Source organism: Watersipora subatra, chromosome 5 (assembly GCF_963576615.1).
Source record: "Watersipora subatra chromosome 5, tzWatSuba1.1, whole genome shotgun sequence".
NCBI lineage: Eukaryota > Metazoa > Bryozoa > Gymnolaemata > Cheilostomatida > Watersiporidae > Watersipora > Watersipora subatra.
In genome coordinates this window covers 8,152,442-8,178,505 of record NC_088712.1, presented here as the reverse complement: position 1 = coordinate 8,178,505, position 26,064 = coordinate 8,152,442, and the positions used below count along the sequence as shown (strand labels likewise).

General features: G+C 33.2%; 1 protein-coding gene across 1 annotated transcript; it reads left to right on the top strand.

Moving 5' to 3' along the window:
* Positions 1–1,110: 1,110 nt before the first annotated feature.
* LOC137397088 (uncharacterized) lies at positions 1,111–25,526 on the top strand. Its single transcript, XM_068083373.1, has 11 exons — positions 1,111–1,429; positions 3,814–4,032; positions 4,770–4,906; positions 6,434–6,560; positions 8,683–8,805; positions 16,400–16,672; positions 18,846–19,064; positions 22,210–22,220; positions 23,522–23,648; positions 24,906–25,028; positions 25,363–25,526. The coding sequence occupies exons 1-11, from the start codon at positions 1,111–1,113 to the stop codon at positions 25,524–25,526; spliced, it is 1,842 nt and encodes a 613-aa protein (XP_067939474.1).
* Positions 25,527–26,064: the final 538 nt, after the last annotated feature.

The window sequence follows — 26,064 nt, the reverse complement described above, 5'->3', positions numbered from 1 at the left end:
GCCACCAGTAGATGCTCTTACCAACTTTCCAAAAGAGCTACCATAATAAGTATAGTGGTATCCAATGGCTACAACATAGCCACCAAAAAGGAAATTATAGACAAATATTTCTCCCTTAAAGAGGAGCGTGAAAAAAGCAGGCATATAAAACAACTGCTACTCTTGTAGTCTTTGGAGTATTCTATGTGATGACCTATGAATCAAATGCTGGTTGCCCAAATACCAGCGAAAATACACACACAATTTGAAATGGGTAACGTCTTGAGGCAACTGCTCAATCACTCAAGTCTCTGGTAGGAGACCCAAACTAGGGTAGACGTTATCACCCTATTTGGTGTAACAGGATGCAGAAACAATTTGTCAATAAATGTCTATAACATGTATAAATACTATAATAGTCGTATGCATGGATATTTAAACTTATTTGTTTATATATTTTGTACACTATTGTATAATTACTATAGATTATTTGTTACCAAAGAAAAATTTCCTAATCAGTGCGTTGTGACTTTGAAATTTTTGACATCTGCATAATATTTGCAACTCTAATCTATTTCTGTTCAAAGATAGCAAGTTAGGTAATGTTGACACAAATAATATTTAAACAGCCACAACGCATTTATGATGGTGATAATAAGTGACAACACACCTGTCTCAATTCTCATAGACATTTCCAAATTTGGCCATATCTATGGCATTCTCAAGTCTCATTGGACATGGAATGTGGTGTGATGAAAAGTTGGTCAGCCCATGTAGCCTACGTACCTTAATATTTCATGCCTGAATTGCTGACGATATCGGTCTTTGCCTTGTCATAGCAAGTAGGTATCAATTTGCGAATTGTAAAGCTATAAAGAATCCTATGGTAAACAGGTAATACAGGTTTTTGTCCAAAGTTGAATTAAGGATAAAACTTAGATAGAAGTAACCAATAGCCCTACTAGGGCTTAGATAAAAATCGGTAGTTGAATCACTAAGGCTACGGATGGGTGTTGCTTGCTTGCTAACCATATATAATCACTAAGGCTACAGATGTGTGGTGCTTGCCTTCTAACCGTATATAACTCAATAATCCAGCGTGTATGTCATTTCATGCTGTCCCCTTTCATCATGGTACATTTTTCTTTCCTACTGGTGCTTTTATTTTTAATATCAGTAACAAATGCTGACATTGTTGGTCCAGCCGATAAAGCACAAGAATCATTTGTTTATCGACAGCATATCTTTGTCATCCACCGCCTTCTACAAAAGGAATGTCCTGACCTGCTCAGGTCGAAGCGACAAGTTGCTGATGATACAGCGATGTCTTTAGAGGTCACGAAGATCGTTTATGACAATCTAATGGAAACTCTAAGAAAATGTCGTCTCAGAGAATCACAGAAGAGTGCAGAGAAAAAACCTACCACAGTTTCCTCGAGCGTACCCAAAGGTAATGGAAGCTCACGATAAAGTAGTTAGGAACCAAATCTTGTTAAAGCCAGTTTAAATTTTGGTTTCATTTAGTAAGTTTACTGTATTGATTGTCTCTAATGTTGGAAGCTTAAGTAGCACCCTGCCTGAGTGACTATTATACATGTACATACTGAATGCATTGACTAGTTATACATGACTGTTTGACTGCATCGACTAAGATGACTATTTTACACAACATATAACTCATATAAAACATATTACTGTCTATGAGCATACTTAAGTTACTTTCAGGTAAAGCAACTAGTGTACTAGCAGACTGACAGTCAACATATGCATCTCAAGCAATATCATGACAAACTCACTTTCTAAAACTTTGGCCATTTGTTTAGAAAAAATCTAGACGGCGTAGTATCTCTTCGATTTCTCTGCTTAAATTGAAATAATTTGAATAAATCTTCTAAAAACACTTCAATAAAAGTGAAATTAAAAGGCAATCAATATTGTTTATCGATATTGCTAAAGAAACTGGCAAATGTGATTTGAGAAATAGTTAAATCTCAGTTATAAAACTTGATTATATTCTCGCTTGCAAGGTATACTTGTAAGATGTTTATAAATCACTGTTTTATAAGTATTAGCACCTTGACAGTCCTAGGAGTCATAAAATATCATCATGTGTTATAGTTAAAGGCACAATTACTCTTGCATTTGGAAGTGTGATTGGGTGGCAAAATGATAGAGTGCCTAGATGGAAATTCAAGCTGTGATTTTGATTCACATATAAAGCAATCTTTTTTGTAACACTCTTAACGTTACTTTTGATTGACAGACATGGCTTTTATTATAGTAAATAGTAACCGAGTGCCTGGGTTGCATGGGTACTAAAAACAGCTTATAAACAGTGGTTGCTGATTTAGTTGCACTTGCGTAATTAGAATAAGATAGTATCCATATTGATGACTTTACTAATAAAAGCTGAGAGCAAGATTTGGTGCGGTTGCAGTATAGCTGAGTCACTATACCTGTTTTAACTCAGATAATTACTCACATTACCCAATGAATCCATTGCATTCCCTGTTGCTTAAAGGGTTAGCTTGTTGCCTTGTGAACAGAAGGTTCTGAGATCAAATCTTCTGTAATACATATTTTTTATTGTTAGAGTTAAATTGCTATAGTTCGAAAGACGACTGACAAACTTTGAGATTTATACAAACATATATAAATTATGCTTATCAGTACATACTCTGTTTCATTTCGGTATAAAATGACTAAAGATTGTTAAGATGACCAACTAACCATTTCTGATTGATTTTGACAGATTTATAGCAGAATTGTATGTACCAACTAATAGAATGGAAGTTTCAAATATGCCGAGGTTTTTTCAAGCCCCGGCTACTTAAATCTGTTACATATTATAAAATACATATTATAAAATACATATTCTAAAATACATATTATAAAAGATGGTAGAACAGAAAATATTTTTGGAATGTATTACACTAACTATCAGTCTTCCACTACCTGCTATAAACTACTAGAACTCTGGTAGTCTAGTGTGTTGAGAGAGGTCATTAGGTGTGCCAATAAAGTACAGAAAATAAATGTGTGCACAAATATTCTGAGACGCTTAAAGGCTGATTAATAGCACAAGTGTCAGGCTGTGAATCCAGTCAATTTCCAAAGCCAAGCAATTTTTTCCAAATTCGGGTCAATGCTTCAAACAGATGGATGGGCTTTTAACATGGTAAAGATTAAAAACAGGTTTTATGGCGAAAAATATATGAATGAAGTATATAATAGTTCAAATAGACTTGGCTGACTTCTTTTATTATCAAAAAACTGTATAGCATGCTGTTTTTAGGATATTATAGGTGAGAGCTACTTCACAAACTTTAGTAGAATTCATCAGAGGGTATCGACTGGTATTTTTCTATCATTTGCGAATGTTTTTACGTTTGAGGTTATCTGTTTACCAAGATGTCTCATAATTAAAATCCACAAAAATTGAACACAAATGAAACGCTCAGATTGAGTGAAAATACGATTATCACATCTATAGTTGTGAACAGACCAACAGTATAGAGGTGTGTAGCGGTTCATCTTGAACTCATTAGCTGTTAACAACTACATGTATAACAACTAGTGACATCATTTCCCTTATATTTCTCTTTGGAGTTTTTAAACCGCAATCAGGTTTTGTCTAATTTAATCTTGAAACATCCTGGCAATCAGATCACCTCAAACATCACAAACAATCGCAATTGGCAATTGATAGATAACGTTTCATACTTTCTCATAAAATATACTAAAATTTGTGGTATGTCCATCTTTGTTATCAGAGACAGTGTTGAATCATCAGAAGTGTTTTAATGTATGGCAGCACAGCTTTTTATTCTATAGACTGCCAGCAGCTTTATGAAAGTGGAGAGCGGGTCTCTGGTGTATACTCTATTGACCCTTTTCCTGAAGAAATGCAGCCATTTCCTGTCTGGTGTGACTTTTTTGATGGCCATGGCTGGACTGTCTTTCAAAAGAGGTTTGATGGTTCATTAGACTTTTACCGCAACTGGGCAGAGTATCAGTCAGGATTTGGGAATGCAGCAAAAGAGTATTGGCTAGGTAAGTTTGGCTGAGCTTATTAAATGACAATGTGGGATATCATTTAAACCCTAATGCGCGTGGTAATAGAATAGAGGTTGATAGACAGACAATAATACATATTGTAAAGATGTAGTTTTATTTTACTTTATTTTAAAAATATAACATATGTTGTAACAGTTTTCCTTTGGAGAATAGACAACATTCTTAAAAAAACCAAGTGAGGTAAATTGCCGTTGAAAGTGCGAGCTCTCGTTAACCTGTTGTAAAATTACCTTATTTTGCGATAAGTTAACGAGTAAATTAAGTTTTACAACACAACCCTAAACTGATAAGAAAAATTAAAAAACTCGCTAATACAAAACAATAATACTGCATTTCCTGTACATTAAAACAAAAAAAGTTGAGCTTAGGTTTTTTCTTTTGGAAGAGCCAAAGGAGTGGTTTTAGGAAAATCTTAGAAAGGATTGGGCAATTTACATATACTTTACTGTTTGTATAACATAAAATCCCTGTTACGTAAATGCTGCTGGAATGCATTATTTATCTTATATGTTATAAAAAGTGCTGTATTTACTTTTTATAGCATTTTCAGTTTGAATAATTCTTGTCGCTCAACCATAAACAGGAAGGATGATTAGTTGAAAACTTTTGTATTTGCTTTTACTGTGAAACAATGTACTTCCAAGGAAAGTTTGGTCAACTTGTGAACTTCACACAGAGGAAAAGTACATCTATAGTGTGTTTTTATTATGCAGGACTTGACAAGATTTATGCTCTGACCAAATCAAACCAACTACTGAACATCTACGTAAAGGCTTCTAACGGCGCTACCAGGTCTGGTACTTGGCAAACATTTTTTATCAGAAATGAGACAGACAACTACACCCTTACTGTAAGTCTTACATATTTTAAGACAATTCTCAAGTTTGCTTATCAAAAGATTCATTTTGATAAAAAAGTGATCATACAAATATTGAATCTCAAATCATCTGGCTTAATAATAAATTTTCACAAAATTTTAGTAAATTTTATCAAAAAGAATAATCTGTAATAATAATAAAAGAAGAATCTAATAATAAAAGAATATCAGTATTTTTTCTACCACTTTCAATTTTTTGGCATTTGGGATAATCTGACTGCCAAGATGTTTTACAATTAACAACAGCAAAGTTTGATTGTGGTTAAAACACTCAGGTTTAGCGAAAGTGCAATTATGATGTCTACAGTTGCGGAGAGACTGACAGAATAGAGACTCGTAATGCCGCAATTTGAACACAATAGCTGATATCAACCATAACAACTTGTGATGTCATTATGCACATATTTTTTCTGAGTGTTTTAACTGATTTGAGTGTTCTAATTTGTTCTGAGTGTCAATTTTTTATGAAGCAACACCAGATTTTTTTAGAAAGTCAGAAAACCTCAAACACAAAAAAACAAGAACAAAAAAATGAAAAACTTAGGTACCTTTTGATACAATCTACCAAAATTTTACCTTCAAACTTTTGGAACTTTTAACTTTGTATTATTGAGAATTATTTTTCAAAATCTTTCCATAATAGTTTTTTAAATATTTATAATAATGAATAATAATAATCTCTTAATAAAATTCAAGTTCATGCTGAAATTAAAATAGTTTTTTATTGTGGCCTAATTTTATGTCTCTATTACAATATAATAATTTTATATTTATCTTTTTTGCAAGTGAGTTTTTAAGGCTTTTTTAGGTTACCGGGGTAAGATTCATTATTAGATAGTATTTTTTAAACTATTCATTTTGAATAATTCATTTGCATGTATTGTGTTTCTAAGATACAGTATATTACATTATTTGCAAAAGAGGTCATGCTAGAATCAATGTTAGTTGGATTTTCTTCACATTACGTAAAATGCCTTTGGAAGCATTTTTCCTTGCAAAGTCTTACACCACAATCAGAGAACAAAAATACTAACTTTTGCACGAACTACGATAAAAAAAGGACTTTTGTATTACGAGATAGTTATTCAAAATATATGACAACAAAAAATTTGGAGCTTTTGGTGATCATACACATTTAACTGAATATTTACCATCATGATAACCTTTCAAAATTTCCTTTTTCGAGACCCAGCATATCAGATATTACTATTAGATGTAAATGAAAACGAATATCAATCGATCAATCATAGTCAGCCTTCCTTACAAAACGACTTCTTTCGAAATAAAAACTTTGTGGCTATATCCACTATGCTTAATTGCGCAAACTGACAAAAATGTTGCTCTCCCCATAAACTGGTTAAGACAGGAATTATTCGGATGACGTAGGAATAGCTGACAACATGAATAGTTAAAATGGTAACTAAAGCGATGTTGGAAGAATGTGTTTGATTAACTGTTCAGAGCCACTAACTATTTACACTTTAAAGCAATATTTGTTAGGTCAATGATGCGGGCTACAATGGAACATTACCCAGCTATTCTTTCTCTCACCATAATGGTATGGCTTTCTCTACTAAAGACAAAGACAATGATGTCTACCCCAGCAACTGTGCAGTAAATTTTCATGGTAAGCATATGCTTCTAAAATTTATAACTTTCCATATACTGCCTATACTGAATATTGAACACAATATAATGGCATTACATGCCACTGGTAGTGTAAAGTATGTGATTACATACAACTGGTGATGTAAAGTATAAGATTACATACAACTGGTGGTGTAAAGTATATGATTACATACAACTGGTGGTGTAAAGTATGTGATTACATACAACTGGTTGTGTAAAGTATTTGATTACATACAACTGGTGATGTAAAGTATCTGATTACATACAACTGGTGGTGTAAAACATTTGATTACATACAACTGGTGGTGTAAAATATTTGATTATATACAACTGGTTGTGTAAAGTATATGATTACATACAACTGGTAGTGTATAGTATTTGATTACATACAACTGGTAGTGTAAAGTATATGATTACATACAATGAGTGGTGTAAAATATATGATTACATACAACTGGTGGTGTAAAGTATATGATTACATACAACTGGTTGTGTAAAGTATGTGATTACATACAACTGGTAGTGTAAAGTATGTGATTACATACAACTGGTGGTGTGAAGTATGTGATTACATACAACTGGTGGTGTGAAGTATGTGATTACATACAACTGGTGGTGTAAAGTATGTGATTACAAACAACTGGTAGTGTAAAGTATATGATTACATACAACGAGTGGTGTAAAATATATGATTACATACAACTGGTGGTGTAAAGTATATGATTACATACAACTGGTTGTGTAAAGTATGGGATTACATACAACTGGTAGTGTAAAGTATGTGATTACATACAACTGGTGGTGTGAAGTATGTGATTACATACAACTGGTGGTGTGAAGTATGTGATTACATACAACTAGTGGTGTAAAGTATGTGATTACAGACAACTGGTGGTATGAAGTATGTGATTACATACAACTGGTGGTGTAAAGTATATGATTACATACAACTGGTAGTGTAAAAAATGTGATTACATACAACTGGTTGTGTAAAGTATGTGATTACATACAACTGGTGATGTAAAGTATATGATTACATACAACTGGTAGTGTAAAGTATGTGATTACATACAACTGGTGGTGTGAAGTATGTGATTACATACAACTGGTGGTGTGAAGTATGTGATTACATACAACTGGCAGTGTAAAGTATGTGATTACATACAACTGGTGGTATGAAGTATGTGATTACATACAATTGGTAGTGTAAAGTATATAATTACATACAACTGGTTGTGTAAAGTATATGATTACATACAACTGGTAGTGTAAAGTATGTGATTACATACAACTGGTAGTGTAAAAGTTTGATCTATGGAGAATTCAAAGCCATCAACTTCTATCTTTTAGTAAAAGCTTCGAGAGCAATCTTTCAAATTATTTCATCTAATGACCAGAATTTCACGAGGATGATGAACGCTATGATTATTTCGTAAATTTACAATATCTACGTTACTGCAACTACATAATACATCTATAGCAGACTTCTATTGTGAATAATTGATGTTTTACTTGGTTATAAATTACCTTTCATGCTGGTCAAAGGAACACCCTTACAGAAATAATTTTGGATCTGGTGTTATACTCTTTGAAAATTAAAGGTTCACCGAGAACACAAGAAGCTATTAATTTCAAAAGTGTCCAACTTATATCACTGAGTGGTAGATGTAATGGATTAGAGAGATTAGAGATGCTGATTGGAGTTTGTTCTTTGCTTGTCATAGAGCTTTTAACCAACTCATTAACAATTTATTTAACGCAGAAGTTTCATAAATTCGTATTTTAGAAGTTTTTTAAAATTATGTAAACAATGTTTTGCTACATACCTTATTTGAAATTGTTCCAAACAGTCTAAAGCACCGTTATAAAATATTTTGTATCAATTTTTTGCCTTTTTTCTAAATAATTACAACAAACACTTATACCAATAAACCATCAAATTTGTGTTTTTAAACTAGTTTAAGAATAGTTCAAATAAGTTTTGGAAAGCTCAAAATGTTTTTCCCTATAATAAAATTTAGACTTTTCTTGAGGTAATTACCACACCTTAGATCAGTCTGATAATTATGCATAAAATTTTGCCAATTTACTACCTAGTTGTACTATAACATGTCTTGCAGGTGCTTGGTGGTACAGCGGCTGTTACAGGTCCAACCTTAATGGGAAGTATGGTGAGAGTGACAAGCCAGGAATAAGATGGTATGAATTCTCAGATGAGTTAACAGAGACAGTTATGAGAGTCAGTAGAAACTAGAATGATTAAGTAAATATAAACTCTTTTGTGTAATAATTCTATTTAGTATTGTTATATTTGGTACACGAATTGGATAATTGTGTAATTTCAACTTGAAAATCTAAAAAGTTCCTGTTTTACACTTTTGGGATTTTGCTTCTTGGAGTTTTGATTTTCTTTTATAATTTTGCAAAGCATCGCCTTGTTAAAGTTACTATTGGCAATAATGCTTTTGGAATGGCATGATTATCAATAAATATAGTAATAATTATAATAATAAAAACACTTTGAGTAATAACCATAATAATTTAATTACCATCAACACATGAGTGTAAGATGAGTCACTTGAAAAGGTCAGCAGAACCAGCAGATATTACCAGATGTATGAAATCATGAATTCATCAAATGACTTTAATCTGGTAGCCAGCACTAATAATTTACTCACATACAAATGATTTGATTGCGCAATCTTGTAAAGCTTCTGATGGTTTACAAGAGTTGTCTTCCTTTGGTTTGTTTGTTTCATTGAGCATTAGTACACAGTACAGTGATAATTAGAAAGAAAGAAGGTGCCAGTAGTACCTGCGGCTTGCTCAGTGTCTTGGGCGGTTGCTCACCCATGTGAGCATATTTTACGTTCTTATTAGGTTTTGTATAAGGTTTGTATGAGTTGGTATTTAGGTTTAGAGTTACAATTAAGAAGTTAATGCATTTTATGTTTGTTTATATATTGATTTTCAAGTTGTTTTTGTCGAAAAAATTTGCAAATTGGTCTTCTTCTTGTTCTGTGCTACCAGGTGTGTCTTTTCATATGGCTAGACCGTTATTTCTGTAATGTCCAGGAGTGTTTTTGATGTTTTTAAGTAGTAAGGATAGTAAGTAAGTGCCCACTAATTCACACAAGCAAAACCAGTGTTTACGTTGGCTTATATTTGCTAAAAGTGTAAAAGTGACCTTGTTAGCCTCATTTGGTACCAAAAATGATAATGGGTACACAAAGCAACAGATGTAAGTTTAAATGCTTTGTGATGCAAGGTTCCACCCTGCATCAAAGTCCTTTATTATGGAAGCTTGTTTGGCAGCAACTGCAGACAGTGAAACTTGTGAAACCGTGAAGACAGTGAAGTTTTGTATTCAGTACTTGTCAGTTTAAATGTATGGCTACACTTGTTGATTATTTTGTTGGTTTCGACTAAAATCAAGGAATGAACACAAACACAGATTGATTCTGCCGAAATTCACAGAATTGTGAGAGCTTTGCATGCACACTAAAATCGTCGACAAAACGCTTTTAAGTGGCTAAACAAATTATTATCGAGCGCGATTTTAGCAACTTTTGCAATTGGTATAGTCCAAGACACGTATGAATACACACAATAAAAGTACTAGTGCAATTTAACATAGTACATACAGAGCAACTGCCTAAATTGCAATATTGTTGGTTTTTTTTGTCATTTGGAAACCATGGCTACGAATTGTTTCTTTTTTAATAAAAATTTCAATTTTAGCAGCAAACGTTCCATTGTAGAAAGAGTTGCCATCTTCAGTGCAATCAAGTCAGTTGCAATGTATTTACTATGGCGATTTGCCTTAGTGTTTTTCTTGCGTGTGGTGTTATGTGCCTCAGACTATATAAATCGTAAAAGCTGCTAGAATCGTGCTCGCTAATAATTTGTTTAACCAATTAAAAGCGTTTTGTTGACAAGTTTTGTGAGCATGCACAGCTCTGACGATTTTGTGAATTTTGGGTGAATTATTCTGTTTTTCGTTCATTTCGGGATTTTGGTCAAAACCAGCAAACAAATCGGCATGTGTGGCCGTACCTTTTGGCAGTACAAAGCGGAGTAAAGCAAAACAGAAATATCCACAACCAATCAGATTACAGTACAAATGTCAAATCATGACTCATGCAGGTTAATAAGTAGATCAACAGTAATACCCTACAGGGTGAAGTTATTCGCAGAGTTAAATGTCGCGAAAACTGTTTTTTCAAGCATATTCGCGGACCAAATTATTTGCGGATGAACACATTTGCAAATAAATTAATCCATTAAAGCAGCTAGCAATAGAGTAAAATCTTCATATGCATATACAACTATTCATTGTTAGGCTTTTGTTTAGCAGAGAAATTCATAGACCAATCCTTTGTAGACCAATCCTGTCCAGAGACATATTATGCGTTTGAATGAGGCCATCTTTTAAAAAGCTCACATTCCACCGGGTGCTTCATTCGTGACAGAACTATTGATACATCTGAAAAGAGTGCAGGAGCAATAAATATAATATCGCTTTATAAGCCAATCATCAGCACAAATCTTTTATTTAGGTAATAATAAATGTTATCACTCGTAAAACGCGTTGTCTGTGATCTCAAACTTAAGGATTTTACTCTATTATTATATCGCAACGACATCGATATTTACTAAATTAATTAACATCGTTACTTTAATGAATTACTCGATTGACACGTTTTATTGACAAACAACAGAATTTTAAAAATTACTGTAAAGTTACTGCAAAGGTGACTCCGAGTTTTCTGAGCATCAGGTGGTTAAAGTTTGGGACAAACAGCTTATAGCTACAGAGGTAAGGAAGGAGTCCTCCTATCTTACCATCGTATCTACATACCATCTACATACCATCTCCTATCTCCATCTCCAATCTTCCTCTGTAGCATACGCTACAGAGGAAGATAGGAGAATGGAGGTAAACTTATCTTTTACTTTGAGTCTTCTATATATATACTGTTGAGTTTACATTCAGATTATATTTCCCTGTTTGAGGCTATAATGTAATTTCCTGTGCGCGCGTGCGAGACAGGGGTGCACAGCAAGTTCTTGACGGCTTCTTTTTAATCCAGAGCATCTAGCAATATAATTGCTTAGATTGATAAATATACTAAAGGTAATAATTTTAGAACACATGAGTACATTTACAAATTAATAAAATTATAATTTTTTGCCATCACCATTTATCGTTTTATAACTTTTCATCGTTTCACCTAGCTATATTTGCTTCAAATTTTATTTGGCAGTTTTAGCTAGTAATTTAGATTTATAATTAGACTTTAGATGTTTGCTTCTCACTTGTAGAAAGTGAAGAAAATCGATTGATCAATGCACATTTTTAACTTCCAGAACCAAAGCTTCAAATCATTGGCTTGGCATACTTATACCTTTGTTAAACATTTAATCATTTTTAAAATTACACTCGCAATCTATCTAACTCCCAATATGAAAGCTTCCAGTAGATAGGCGTTAGATCGAGATATCTATGAATGACATATTTATTGCATTTGCTTTATTGATTACAGAATGCTTGTGTGGTCCAACCAGCCGAACCAGCTTTGTCATTGTAGAAACTGCCATAAATGGGAAAGAGAGGCTTGAATGTGTGCTGCATAAACCATGATGTTTTGTTTGAGTTTGCTGCAGTTGAATTTGTCCTATTGTATGAGCTGAAACTATGCGAATGGCCTCGACTTGATTGGATATTTTTAATAAAAGCTTTATGCCGAGATAAACAGTTTTTTGCTTGTAAAAATTAAATCATAAAATAATATTGTTGAAGATAATGCAAAACATGATTTGCAGAACATTGAATACATCATAGTGCTGGCACCTGTACTAAAATCTTGTTTGATAGATTGATTTATGAAGTGTAATCAGAGCTGTATGGACAGGTACTTTTGCACAGCTCGACCCTTTGTTTAGTACTTGAATCAACTAATAAAATGTGACCAGTAAAGTTTTTTCTACAAATTGATACCGATAATGGCTCGATAACGTTGACAGTTGACTATACAATAAACATGACTTTTAGGGATGCAGTTGGTTTTGCCACATATTCTTTTCAAAGAAACAGCTTGTTTATTTTACTTACTAAGAAACTAGTTTTCAGTGTGGGTAGCGACGGAACTGTGCTGATACAAATACCTTATTCTACATAGTTTGCTTGATAAAATTACCATTGACCGGTAGAATTCGTAGCCGGTGCTAAGATGTTTACACAGCATTTAGAGGAAGCTAATATGACCAATTTTTAATTTCTTTTGTTTGAGCTGTTTGAGACATTGATAATAATGTATCTGTAGCTGTATTTAAAATTTTATTCTAGCTAACATGAGCAAATACAAGATAAAATACATGCCAATAGAGCCGCGTAAGACTAGACTTCTACCACTGTAGCCGATGTGAATACGAGAGATATAGACAGGTTGCATCACGCGTTACATTGTTTTGGGCAAGTCTGGGCATGTTTTTTTGGCCGGAGCCTTTTTACCGCGATCAATTTTTTTCGATTTTAATCTTCAAATATCTTAACAATGAGATTGCCTAACACAACAAACAACATATCAATTGATAGAAAAAGAAAAATACTTTCTTTTAAAACCAACTCAATTTTGACGCAACCACATCTTTAACATAACTTGTTTACATCGCCTGGAATTTACATTATAAGAGGTACATGTTATAGGTCATCTACTGTATGTGCACAACTTTGCCAAGGTATATCCAATTGGACAGTGTAGTGTATAAGATAAATGGATGTCTACAGAACTGCAGGTTGTGAGTTCAAATCCAATTCGCAGCGGATATCTTGTTTTTAAAACATTATCGCTATAGTTATTGCTATAGCACTATTGCATTATTGCTATAGTTAGTCAAATGGAAGTATGGGCAGACTGACAGACTGACAAACCTTGACATTTATATATATATATATATATATAAATATATATATATATATAAATTTGGTACAAAATTTATATAAAAAGAAATATTTTTCCAAAGTACATAATTTGCAATTTCCGATGTTTTTAGAGTAAGTCTTGGCGTGTGATAAAACCTTCCAGGTTATGTGGTGGTCAGTGCTGCTTTCTTAGAGGTCCCATATGTAGCTGCTTAGCTCGGTAGAGTGGCGTTTAGATATGTCCTTGAATGTCGATTTGTGAAGGTTATATCTAGTTTAGAAGCTGTTTTCGGTTAGCCCTACATATATGGCTACAGGTTTTTTTTTAGGTGGTTGTTACGCTTGCCTGGTATATCACTGATTTTGCTAGGCAATTGTCTGGTAATGGGCAGGTGTTCTTATTTTTGCAATTGCAGCCAGGGTTAGTTGTTTCTTGATTGTTCAGTGATAGTAGCTTCTGATTGTGAGAGTTGCGCCACTCAACCGAGCTAAGCAGCTACATATGGGACCTCAAAGAAAGATGCACTGACTACCACATAGCCTAGAAGACTTTATCACACACCAAGCCATACTCTAAAAACAGCGGAAATTGCAAATTATGTACTTTGGAAAAATATTTCATCATTTACAGACATGAGAAGGCAACGCTAAACAAATGTAGTGAACTAATATCTACGTGTAGAAATTCTAAGAAACACCTTTTGCGAAATAGCATTACATAATAGACCCTATCCATCTAGCTTTTAATACCTGAACTTTTATTTCAGTTTATCAGCTATTGCAGAATTTTCTGTATAGTCCTCACTAAGCATTTTATCTGATGAGTGTTACACACCTTTTGTGTAATATGAAACTTTTAGTAATTTTTTGCTTAGCCAAATTTTAATAAATTTCTTACCAAATTTATAGTAAGCTCTACTTTAGTATCGAGCACTTTATGCTGACTTTTAGCCTATACTTTATTGTATATATATATATATATACAATATATATATATATATATATATATATATATATATATATATATATGTATATATACATGTATATATATATGTACATGTATATATATAAATAGTTTCCTCACTCCAGATACCCCGTATGGGTGACAATTTATGCACTAACTCGAGTCTCCTACCAGAGACCTGGGAGTTTTGAGCACTTGCCTCAAGATCTTAGCTGTTCCCAATAGTGCACTTTTCTGCAACTCACTTGAGTTGATTGCTGTTGGTATTTCAGCAAGCCACATTTTACGTGCCAGTGTTATTGCGCACAGTGCCCAATGACTACTGGGATTAAAGTTGTTCTTACATTCCAGCATTTTTCAATCTCTTCTCCAAGAGGGAGATATTTCTCTACCTTATCTTTTTCTTTGCTGGCTATATTGTAGTCATTGGGTACTGCTATATCTATTATAGTAGCGCTCTTGTTCTCCTTGTCCACCACCACTATATCTGGTTGGTTTGCTAGGAGACGCTTGTCAGTCCGGATGTAGAAGTCCCAGAGGATCTTAGCGCGGTCATTTTCATTCACCTAACCATGAGCTTCTCACCAGTGTTGTGGTTTATTAAGGCCATAATCGTCACATAGACTTCTATACACAACACCTGTAACATGGTTATGCCGCTCAGTGTATGCATGTATTATCATTGAGGTTATAAGAGTTATAAAAGCATCGTTCTTGTTCAGAGACAGCAAAAAACAAGCAGCTGGTATGAATCAAACTTAGGACTGCACGGTCAAAAGTCGATGCTCCGACCAACTTTGAAAAAGAGCTACTGCAATAGGTAGAGTGGTATCCAATGGCTACAACATAGCCTGCAATGAGGAAATGTGGAAAATATCTCTCACTTTGGGAGGAGCTTAAAAATGGTGGCATATTATAACCGATGCAACTCCAATTGTCATTGAAGTATTCTGTGTGATAACCTCTACGAATCAAATGTTTGATGCCAAAGTACCGGCAAAAATACAACGCACTATTGGAACCAGTACAATCTTGAGGAAACAGCTTGAGCGCTCAAGTCTCTGGTAAGAGACTCAAACTTGGGAAGACATTAACATTGCACTATGCTCAAACGCCTAAGTCTCTGGTGGGAGACCCAAACTTCGGTAGACATTATCACCAAATTTGGTTTGACAGGAGGGCAGAAAAAAATTATACATAAATGTTTATAGCATGTATAAATACTATAATAAGTATAATTAAATATTTAAATTAATATGTTTATATATTTGTACTATATTATATTATTACTATAGATTAGTTGTTACCAGAGAAAACTTCTGAATCAGTGCCTTACAACCTTGAAAGGTTGAGCATCAACAAAATATTTGCAACTCTAATCTATTTCTATTTAAAGATGATAAGATTAGTTCATGTTTACACAAATAATATTTGAACAGCCACAATGCTTTTACGTTGGTGATAATAAATGATAACACACACCTGTCTCAGTTCTCCTAGGCATTTCCAAGTTTGGTCACAGCTATGGTGATTCTCAAGTCTCATTGGACATAGAATGTGGCATGACGAGAAGTTTCTTAGCCAATGTAGCCCGTGTGCCTAAATATTTCATGCATAAATTGCTCTCAATATCAGTCTTTGCCTTTTCATTGCACGTAGGCATTAATTTGTCACTTCGGAAGCTATAAAGAATTCCATGGTAAACAACAAATACAAGTCTTTGTACAAAGTTGGATTAAGGATAACACTCAAATAGAAGTAACCAGTATTCTAACTAGTAATTGGGTAAACATCGGTAGTTGAATCACTAAGGCTACAAATGGGTGGAGCTTGTTTGTTACCATACAAGTATATAACTCAACAGTTCAACATTTCTGTCATTTCATGCTGCCTACTCTCATCATGGCAAATTTCTCTTTCCTACTGGTGCTTTTATTTTTAATTTCAGCAAAAAACGCCGACATTGTTGGTCCAGCCAATCAAGTGCAAGAATTGTTCATGTACCGACAGCAAATATTTGCCATCCATCGTCTTCTACAAAATGAATGCCCAGACTTGGCCAGGTCAAAGCGGGAAGTTTCTGATGATACCGGAATGTCTTTAGAGGTCATGAAGATCGTTTATGGCAGTCTAATGGAAACACTAAAGAAATGTCGTCTGAGAGAATCAGAGAATGGTGCAGAGAAAAAACCTATCAAAGTTTCATCAAGCGTACCAAAAGGTAATGAAAACTCATGACATAGTGGTTATGAACCAAGTTTTGTTAAAACCAGTTTAAATTTTGGTTTCATTTAGTAAGTTTGCTGTATTGTTTGTCTCTAATGTTGGAAGCTTAAGTAGTACCATGCCTGAGTGATTATTATACATGGCCATTGACAGTCGACTGTTGTCCATCGATCATCGACCGTTGACTGTTTGACTACATTGGCTACTTTTCTTATAGCAAAGACTAGTCAAATGCTCGGCGTTGCATGCTATTAAAACGCAGCTCATACACAGTGGCGGAAAATATAGTTGCAATTAGCTGATTTGAATAAGCTAGTATTCGTATTGCTGACCTTATAAAAGCTGTGAAAGCGCACATGCTTTATTGAGGTTGTGCATAACGCAGAGTCGCTATGCCTACTTCAACTCATATAATGAATCATATCGACCAATGAATTCATTGCATCTCGTGTAGTTTAATTGGTTAGCTTGTTGCCTTGTAAAATAGCTTTTGAGATCAAATATTCCGAGACCAAATTATTTTGCGATACAGATCCTTTATTGCTAGATTTCAATTTTTATAGCTGTAGAGACAATTGGCAAACTTTAAGATGTATATTGATTAAGATTATTGGGCTATATTCTGTTTCATTTAAGCATAAATTGACTAAAGACTTTTAAAATGGCCTAATAATCATTTTGATTGATTTTGACAGATTTGTAGCAGAGTTGTATGTACCACCTGGTAAACTGGCAGTTTTGAATAAACCGAAAACCTTTTCAAGCCTCAGTTACTTCAGATATATGTTGTCGGCTTAATTTTTCTAGATGAATTAAACAGCAGCCAGTCCCGCAGAAAAACCAGCCACTTATCAGCAAATGGGGCATTTGTTAACAAATGTCAGCAAACAGGAGCTTATTTTGACAATTTAAAGTGGCTGGCACAGAAAATAAGTGCTACTTTAGAGTGCTGAGGACCAAGTTCCCATTTATTCTCAAAAACACATACAATTTTGAAAAAATATTTAAATTAAGAGCTAATGGCAGAATGTCCTATATAAAATCTCTTACACTAGCAATGTGTTATAAAAGATGATAGAACAGAACTTTGTTTTGGAATATATTATACTAACTATCAGTGTTCCACTACATGCTATAAATTACTATTACTCTGGCAGTCTAGTGTGTTGTGAGAGGTCAGTAGGTGTGCCAATAAAGCACAGAGAATAACTGCGTGCACAAATATTCTGAGATGCTTAAAGGCGGTTGAATAGTACAAGTGTCAGGCTGTGAATCCATTAAATTTCCAAAGCCGGCACTATGCAATATTTTTCCAAATTCAAGTCAGTGCTTCATACAGACACAGAGGCTTTTAACATTGCGAGCATTACAAAAAAGTTTTTTGGCTAATAATATATGATTGAAATATAAAATAGCTCAGGTAGACTCCGCTGACTCCTTTTATCATCAAAATGCTGTGTAGTGCAGCACGCTATTTTTAGAATATAAGTAAAAGTTACTTTACTCAAAATTTTAGTAGATTTTATAAGGAGTTACGAGTATTTTTTTATCATTTGCAAATAATTTCATTTTTGAGGTGATCTGGTTGCTAGAAAATCTCAAAGATCAAAATACTAAAAACTCGATTGCGGTTAAAGCTCTCAGATCAAGTGAACATGCAGTTATGACATCTATAGTTGTGAGCAGACTGACAATATAGAGGGGTGTAATGGTGCAACTTGAGTGTATTAGCTTATAACAACTATAACAAGTAGTGATGCCATTTTCCACGTATTTCTCAAACGAAAAACTTTAAAACAAAATTTTAGGGGATTTTATTAGGAGGTATCAATACTTTTCTACCATTTTCGAACTTTTGTATGTTTGAGATGATCTGACATCCAGGACGTCTCAAGATTAAATCCGACAAAACTTGATCGCGGTTAAAACGCTCAAATCAAGTGAAAATACGATTATGACATCTATATAGTGGTGAATAGACCAACAGTATAGAGGTGTGTAACAGTGCATCTTGAACTCATTAGCTGATAACAACTACAACAACTAATGACGCAGTGTTCCACATATGTCTCTTTTTTCTTGTCTCCCACATAACCATGTCATCAGAGACAGTATTAAATGATCTGAAAATATGGTAATGTATGACAGCGCAGCTTCCTGTTTTTTAGATTGTCAGCAGCTTTATGAAAGTGGAAAGCGGGTCTCTGGTGTATACTCCATTGACCCTCTTCCTCAAAGCATGCAGCCGTTTCCTGTCTGGTGTGACTTTTTTGATGGCCATGGCTGGACTGTCTTTCAAAAGAGGTTTGATGGTTCCTTAGACTTTTACTGCAGCTGGGCAGATTACCAGTCAGGGTTTGGGAATGCAGCTAAGGAGTATTGGCTAGGTAAGTTGGGCTGAGCTTATTAAATGAATTGTGGGATATCATTTAAACACATAATATACATGGTAATAGTGGTTTTAGGAAGGTGAGCTTTGCTCAGGAGATGAATAAAACAAGCTGGGGATAAAAGCTATCCTGCAACACTATTTACTACAATTCATGACTGTTGACAGATTTTTTATCAAATTGTTCACAAAAGCAAAAAGAAGTCAAAGATACAGGGCGCGTATAGGCAATCTCGATCACAAGTACAGATATGGTTACATAAATTTTGTGCAAAGATCTTTAGATATTAACAGCATTTTGAAACAAAATTATGCAATTTGAAATTAATAAAACCTGATTCATAAAAATTCTTGGTAATTTTTTCCCGAAATCAGTTTAAAAGGAAAATACAATGCTACCATTGTTTACAGAGTTAATTTGTTTTAGAAATCTTTTGACAACTTGAATTTTTGTTAATGGAGAGATTTGTGGTATGATTAGTTATCCAGTTTGTTCTGAGCTCAATTGAAAACTATAGACACACTCTTGTACATAGTAACAATGTAGCAGCACTTGAAACACATGTGTATATGTTTATAATTACCCTAGATCAGATCGTAATTAATGCATACAAAAACATAACTGATATCAACCATAGCAAGGATAACAACTAGGAATGTCATTTTGCATGTCTTTTTCTTCTGACCAATTTAACTGTGATCAAGTTTTGCCCATTTTAATATTGAAACATCCTGGCAATCAGATCACCTCAAACATAAAAAATAATGACAAATTATAGAAAAAGTACTTTTTTAAAAATCTACTGATATTTTGTGTAGGTTCAACTTTGACAATTATTTTTAACTTACACATACATCTTCAACTTACACAAAAATCTTTAACTTACACATATATCTTTAACTTACACATACATCTTCAACTTACACATATATCTTTAACTTACACATACATCTTCAACTTACACATACATCTTTAACTTACACATACATCTTTAACTTACACATACATCTTTAACTTACATATACATCTTCAACTTACACATACATCTTTAACTTACACATACATCTTTAACTTACACATAAATCTTTAACTTACACATACATCTTTAACTTACACATACATCTTTAACTTACACATACATCTTTAACTTACATATACATCTTAAACTTACACATACATCTTTAGCTTACACATACATCTTTAACTTACACATACATCTTTAACTTACACATACATCTTTAACTTACACATACATCTTTAACTTACACATACATCTTTAACTTACACATACATCTTTAACTTACACATACATCTTTAACTTACACATACATCTTTAACTTACACATACATCTTTAACTTACACATAAATCTTTAACTTACACATACATCTTTAACTTACACATACATCTTTAACTTACACATACATCTTTAACTTACATATACATCTTAAACTTACACATACATCTTTAACTTACACATACATCTTTAACTTACACATACATCTTTAACTTACACATACATCTTTAACTTACATATACATCTTCAACTTACACATACATCTTTAACTTACACATACATCTTTAACTTATACATATATCTTTAACTTACACATACATCTTTAACTTACACATACATCTTTAATTTACACATACATCTTTAACTTACATATACATCTTCAACTTACACATACATCTTTAACTTACACATAAATCTTTAACTTACACATACATCTTCAACTTACACAAAAATCTTTAACTTACACATACATCTTTAACTTACACATACATCTTTAATTTACACATACATCTTTTACTTACATATACATCTTCAACTTACACATACATCTTTAACTTACACATAAATCTTTAACTTACACATACATCTTTAACTTACACATACATCTTTAACTTACACATACATCTTTAACTTACACATACATCTTTAACTTACACATACATCTTTAACTTACATATACATCTTCAACTTACACATACATCTTTAACTTACACATAAATCTTTAACTTACACATACATCTTTAACTTACACATACATCTTTAACTTACACATACATCTTTAACTTACACATACATCTTTAACTTACACATACATCTTTAACTTACACATACATCTTTAACTTACACATACATCTTTAACTTACACATACATCTTTAACTTACACATACATCTTTAACTTACACATAAATCTTTAACTTACACAAAGCCATAATAAAACCTGATGTAAAAACATCAAATTATTTTGTGATTCATGAGCTTTCTATGCGTTTTACGGTAGCAGATACTTCTATAACGTAAACTCTACATAATGTAAACAATTTATGAAAAGTTTTTGCATCATACTCCGTAAAAAATTCTATATAATGTTAAGTGTCAAGTCGGCACGTATTCTCAAATTTGATTTGAATAACAAAAAATTTATAGTTAGCCCTGAATTCTCTTGCCACATTTGAGAGAGAAAAAATGCTGAACGTATTGGCTCTCTTTTTATTATATACCTTGGCAATCTGATTCAATCTAGAGATCTTTAGGCGTCGACAAAGCATCAAAAACAAGTGCAATTATTCTGAAATACTTCTACTTAATCTATTGGCGCAGGATTTGGATTGTCGATATGTCAAACTGAGTTGTTGTTTCACCAAAAATGTTTTTTCCTAACCTCAAACCCTGGCAATGGTCAGACAAATATTTCTCTTAATACACGTTTCAAAGTCATACTGTTGTTTTTTTTAGTTTTGAAATAAAAAACATTTTGTCATTTTTTTCCTTTGCAAAAAAGACCATTTTGTTTAAAAAATAAAAAAGAAATGACATGAATTGCCATTGAAAGTGTGCCCTTTTCTTAATTTATTGTAACATTACTGTGTTCATGAACCATGAATCGAGAGAAATTGAAAAGAAAGTTAAAGAACTTACTGCATGTTTGTATACAAACCAATAATACTGCAGTAACTGTATAGATCATAAATTAAAAAAATTAACTTTAGTTTGCTCCTTTTGGAAGAGCTAAAGGAGTGATCTTAGGAAGATATTAGAACGAATTAGACAATTTACATGTACTTTACTGTTTGTATAACAAATTCCCTATAACGTAAATTCTTTTGTAACAGACTATTTTTGTTGTAGGATCGTCTATGGTATTTAATTTTTTTATTGCATTTTCATAGTTGATTGATTCCCATAACCCAGCCATAAACAGAGAGGATGATTATTTAAGTAACCTTTGTACAGTAGACACTTCTACAATGTAAATAGTTCATTCCAGGAACGTTTACGTTATAGGGATTTTACTGTATAAGATCAGTAAAATACATGTAAATCTCGTAGTCTGTTCTAAGGTTTTTCTGAACTCATCCTTTGGGCATATAGAAGGGAAAAAGTAGACATAAGTTTTAACTGGTGTGCTGTACTGTAGCTGCAGTATTATTCGTTTGCATCAACAACTTGTTTCCTTTTTCTGCTCAATCTCACTGGTTTTATAAACTATGATTTTATAGACTATGTAATTTTACAAAAAGGGGATGAGAAGTGCACATCTTTGACATCCCTTTACTACAAACTGTTTATTTTTCTAGAAATCAGAGTTTATTCTGCAAAATAAAACTAATAACTAATATTTTATATGTTTACAACAAAACATAACAAACTATATTTTTCTTGAAAAAGTACAACGTCTACCTATTTGTCATCTATTTGTATCTAGGGGGTCAAAGTTAGGATAAAAGATAACTTTCAATGATTCTCAAGCTCGAGACATTCAGAATGGTAGACCAACACTGTAACACCTGCATTAATCGATCACCTTTAAGTATTTCTGAATCAATTGCCTTTGTATTCATGAACAATTGCGCAGCTTTCCTATTATTTTTTTTATCAAATAAAGACATTTGATCCACCACAGTTAGCCCTACAAATTCAAACAAATAAAGAAAATGGATCCACCACATTTAGCCTTACAAACTCAAACAAATAAAGAAAATAGATTCACCACAGTTAGCCTTACAAACCCGAACAAATAAAGACATTTGATCCACCACAGTTAGCCCTACAAATTCAAACAAATAAAGACAATGGATCCACCACATTTAGCCTTACAAACTCAAACAAATAAAGAAAATGGATTCACCACAGTTAGTCTTACAAACTCAAACAAATAAAGAAAATGGATCCACCTCAGTTAGCCTTAAAATATGCCCTTAGAAATGCTAATATGTTCACTGAGTTTGCACTCACTGCCCATTTGGGACTACTGCACAAAATGACCAATCTGTTGTCCCCTTTTTAAATACGCTAAGATAGAAATTATTTGGATGGTATAACAACATCTGATAAAAAGAGTAGGTGAAGTCGCGAGCAAAGCTATGCTGCAAGAATGTGTTTGATAAGATTACCTATTCAGAGAAACTATTTACACATTAAATGATACTTATTACAGTAGGTGAACGAAGGAAGCTACAATGGAATGTTAGCCAGCTCTATGTTCTCCTACCATAATGGCATGCCGTTCTCTACTAAAGACAAAGACAATGATGTCTATGGCAGCAAGTGTGCAGTATACAGTCATGGTAATCATAAGATTTTAAAATTTCTAATTTTCTACATAATGTACACGTATATACTGAACAGTGAACACCCAATAGTTTGATCGTATATAGCTGGTGGTGTAAAGAATGTGATTACATACAGCTGGCTGTGTAAATAGTGTGATTATATGCAGCTAGTTGTGTAAAGAGTGCGATTCCATACAGCCGGTTGTGCAAAGAGTGTGATTACGTACAGCTGGTTGTGTACAGGGTGTGTTTGCATGCATCTGGTTGGGTAAAGAGTGTGATTACTTACAGCTGGTTGTGTAAAAGGTGTGATTACATATGGCTGGTTGTTTAAATAGTGTGATTGCATACAGCGGGTTGGGTAAAGAGCGTGATTGCGTATAGCTGGTGGTGTAAAAATGTGATTACACACAGCCGGTTGTGTAAAGAGTGTGATTACATACATCTGGTGGTGTGAAGAGTGCGATCTATGAAAAAATTATCATAGCCATCGACTACTACCTTTTAGCTAAAGCTTCGAGGACAATCTTTCAAACTACATGAAGTAGAGATCAGAAATTTGATAGGCAAGTGAACGCTCCGCTTAATTTATAAATCTACTTTAACTATGTGACACAACCTAAGACATTTATGGCTGACTTCTACAGCTGATGTTGTGCCTGGTAATAAATTATGTTTCATACTGGTCAAAGGAATGCCATTAAACAATTAAACTTGCATCTGGTGTCATACTTTTTGAAAACTAAAGGTTCACCAAAAATATAAAGAGCTATTAATTTCAAGAGTGCCAAAGTTATAAGTTATATCTCTGAGTTGCTGATGTAGTTCCAATCTACAGACTGGGATTTGTTCTTTGATCATCATACAGCTTTCAACAAACACATTACAAATTTACTTACTTTGTATATTTCATAATTTCAAATTTTAGAAATTTTTAAAAAGCTATTCAAAAAATGTCTTGCTATATACCTTATTTCAAATTGCTACAAACAGTTTAAACCGCAATTAAATATATTTTGTATCAAATTCTGGCTTCTTTTTTTATAATATTCACAGCAAGCACCTATACTAATAAACCATGAAGTTTTTGTTTTTAAACTTGTACAATAATCATTTTAATATGTTTTGGAAAGCTCAAAACGTTTTTTGTCTTTAATAAAATGTAGACTTTTTGTTGAGGTACATGTAATTACTGCAGCTTAAATCAGTTTGATAATTATGCAGAAATATTTTACCGACTAATGCCCTAATTGCATATAACATATCTTACAGGTGGTTGGTGGTACAGATCCTGTTACAGGTCCAACCTTAATGGGAAGTATAATGCGGGTGGCGATCAAGGAATACAATGGGTTGGATTCTCGGATGAGTTAACAGACACTGTTATGAGAGTCAGTAGAAACTAAAATGATTAAGTAAATATATACTCTTTTTTGTAATAATTATATTCAGTATTATTACATTTGATACATGAATTGTATAATTTTAGCATGAAAATCAAATAAATTGCTGTTTTACACTTTTTGTATTCTGCTTCCTGGAAATTTAATTTTCTTTTACAATTTGTACTTCTGCGAAGCGTAGCATTGTCAAACTTACCATTGGCAATAAAACTTTTTTGATTTTACGAAATCTGTAAAAATGTATGAAAATGCACACAGTAAATTTTAAAATTTTTAAATAATGAAACAGATAGAATTGTTGCTGGCCTTAACATCTGATTATTCAGTCTTAGAACAGAAGACTTCATCTGTCATCATGACGACATGTAATAAGGTCTCATGGCACATCATCCACTTTTATGGTCTCGCCTGGAATAAGCCTGGCTGCTTCCGATATGGCGTAAAAGCAAACTGCATGGCTGTTAAACCCGAAAGACTAGGGGAGAAGTAGGATATATGGGAAAATATGATAAATAAGCCAATCCAATTATTAGGAATTGTGTACTTTATTTTAGTTTTCTATTGCTAGAATAATACTGTCCAATAAAGAAATAGGTCACTGCTGCTATCTCAGTTCCTATCAAAGTGAACCTTTCAAATGTGGAGGTAAGTTAGCTTTCATTAGTACTGTTTTGTAAATTTACTTAATATTCCAGCAGACTTAACATGCAGTAAATGAATGATGTTCTCCAAATTTATCTTTTTAATATAAATAAACTTATTTTAGCCGATTTAAGACCAATTTTAAAACAAATCTGTAAATAACTTGAGTGTTATGGCACTTCAAAAAACTCATAAGCTAGGAATTAATGGGCCATGAAGGATGAAGATAGTTGGGCCAGTGGGCCCAACTGTTCTACTGCAATGCAAGTGCATAAAAGGATAGATGGGTCGAGTAGCCCAAGCATCCATTTATCATAAAACATTCAATTTACTCTTTTTGCACAAGGCCGCAATTTTATAAAACAAAACAGCAAAAAGGTATTGGT

Excerpts from the sequence above, each read along its gene's own strand:
- LOC137397088 (XM_068083373.1), top strand. The coding sequence starts at position 1,111 with ATGGTACATTTTTCTTTCCTACTGGTGCTTTTATTTTTAATATCAGTA. Across the intron at positions 8,806-16,399 it reads AGAGACAGTTATGAGAGTCA|CAAAAAACGCCGACATTGTT; the intron begins GTAGAAACTAGA and ends TTTTAATTTCAG. Across the intron at positions 16,673-18,845 it reads TTCATCAAGCGTACCAAAAG|ATTGTCAGCAGCTTTATGAA; the intron begins GTAATGAAAACT and ends CCTGTTTTTTAG.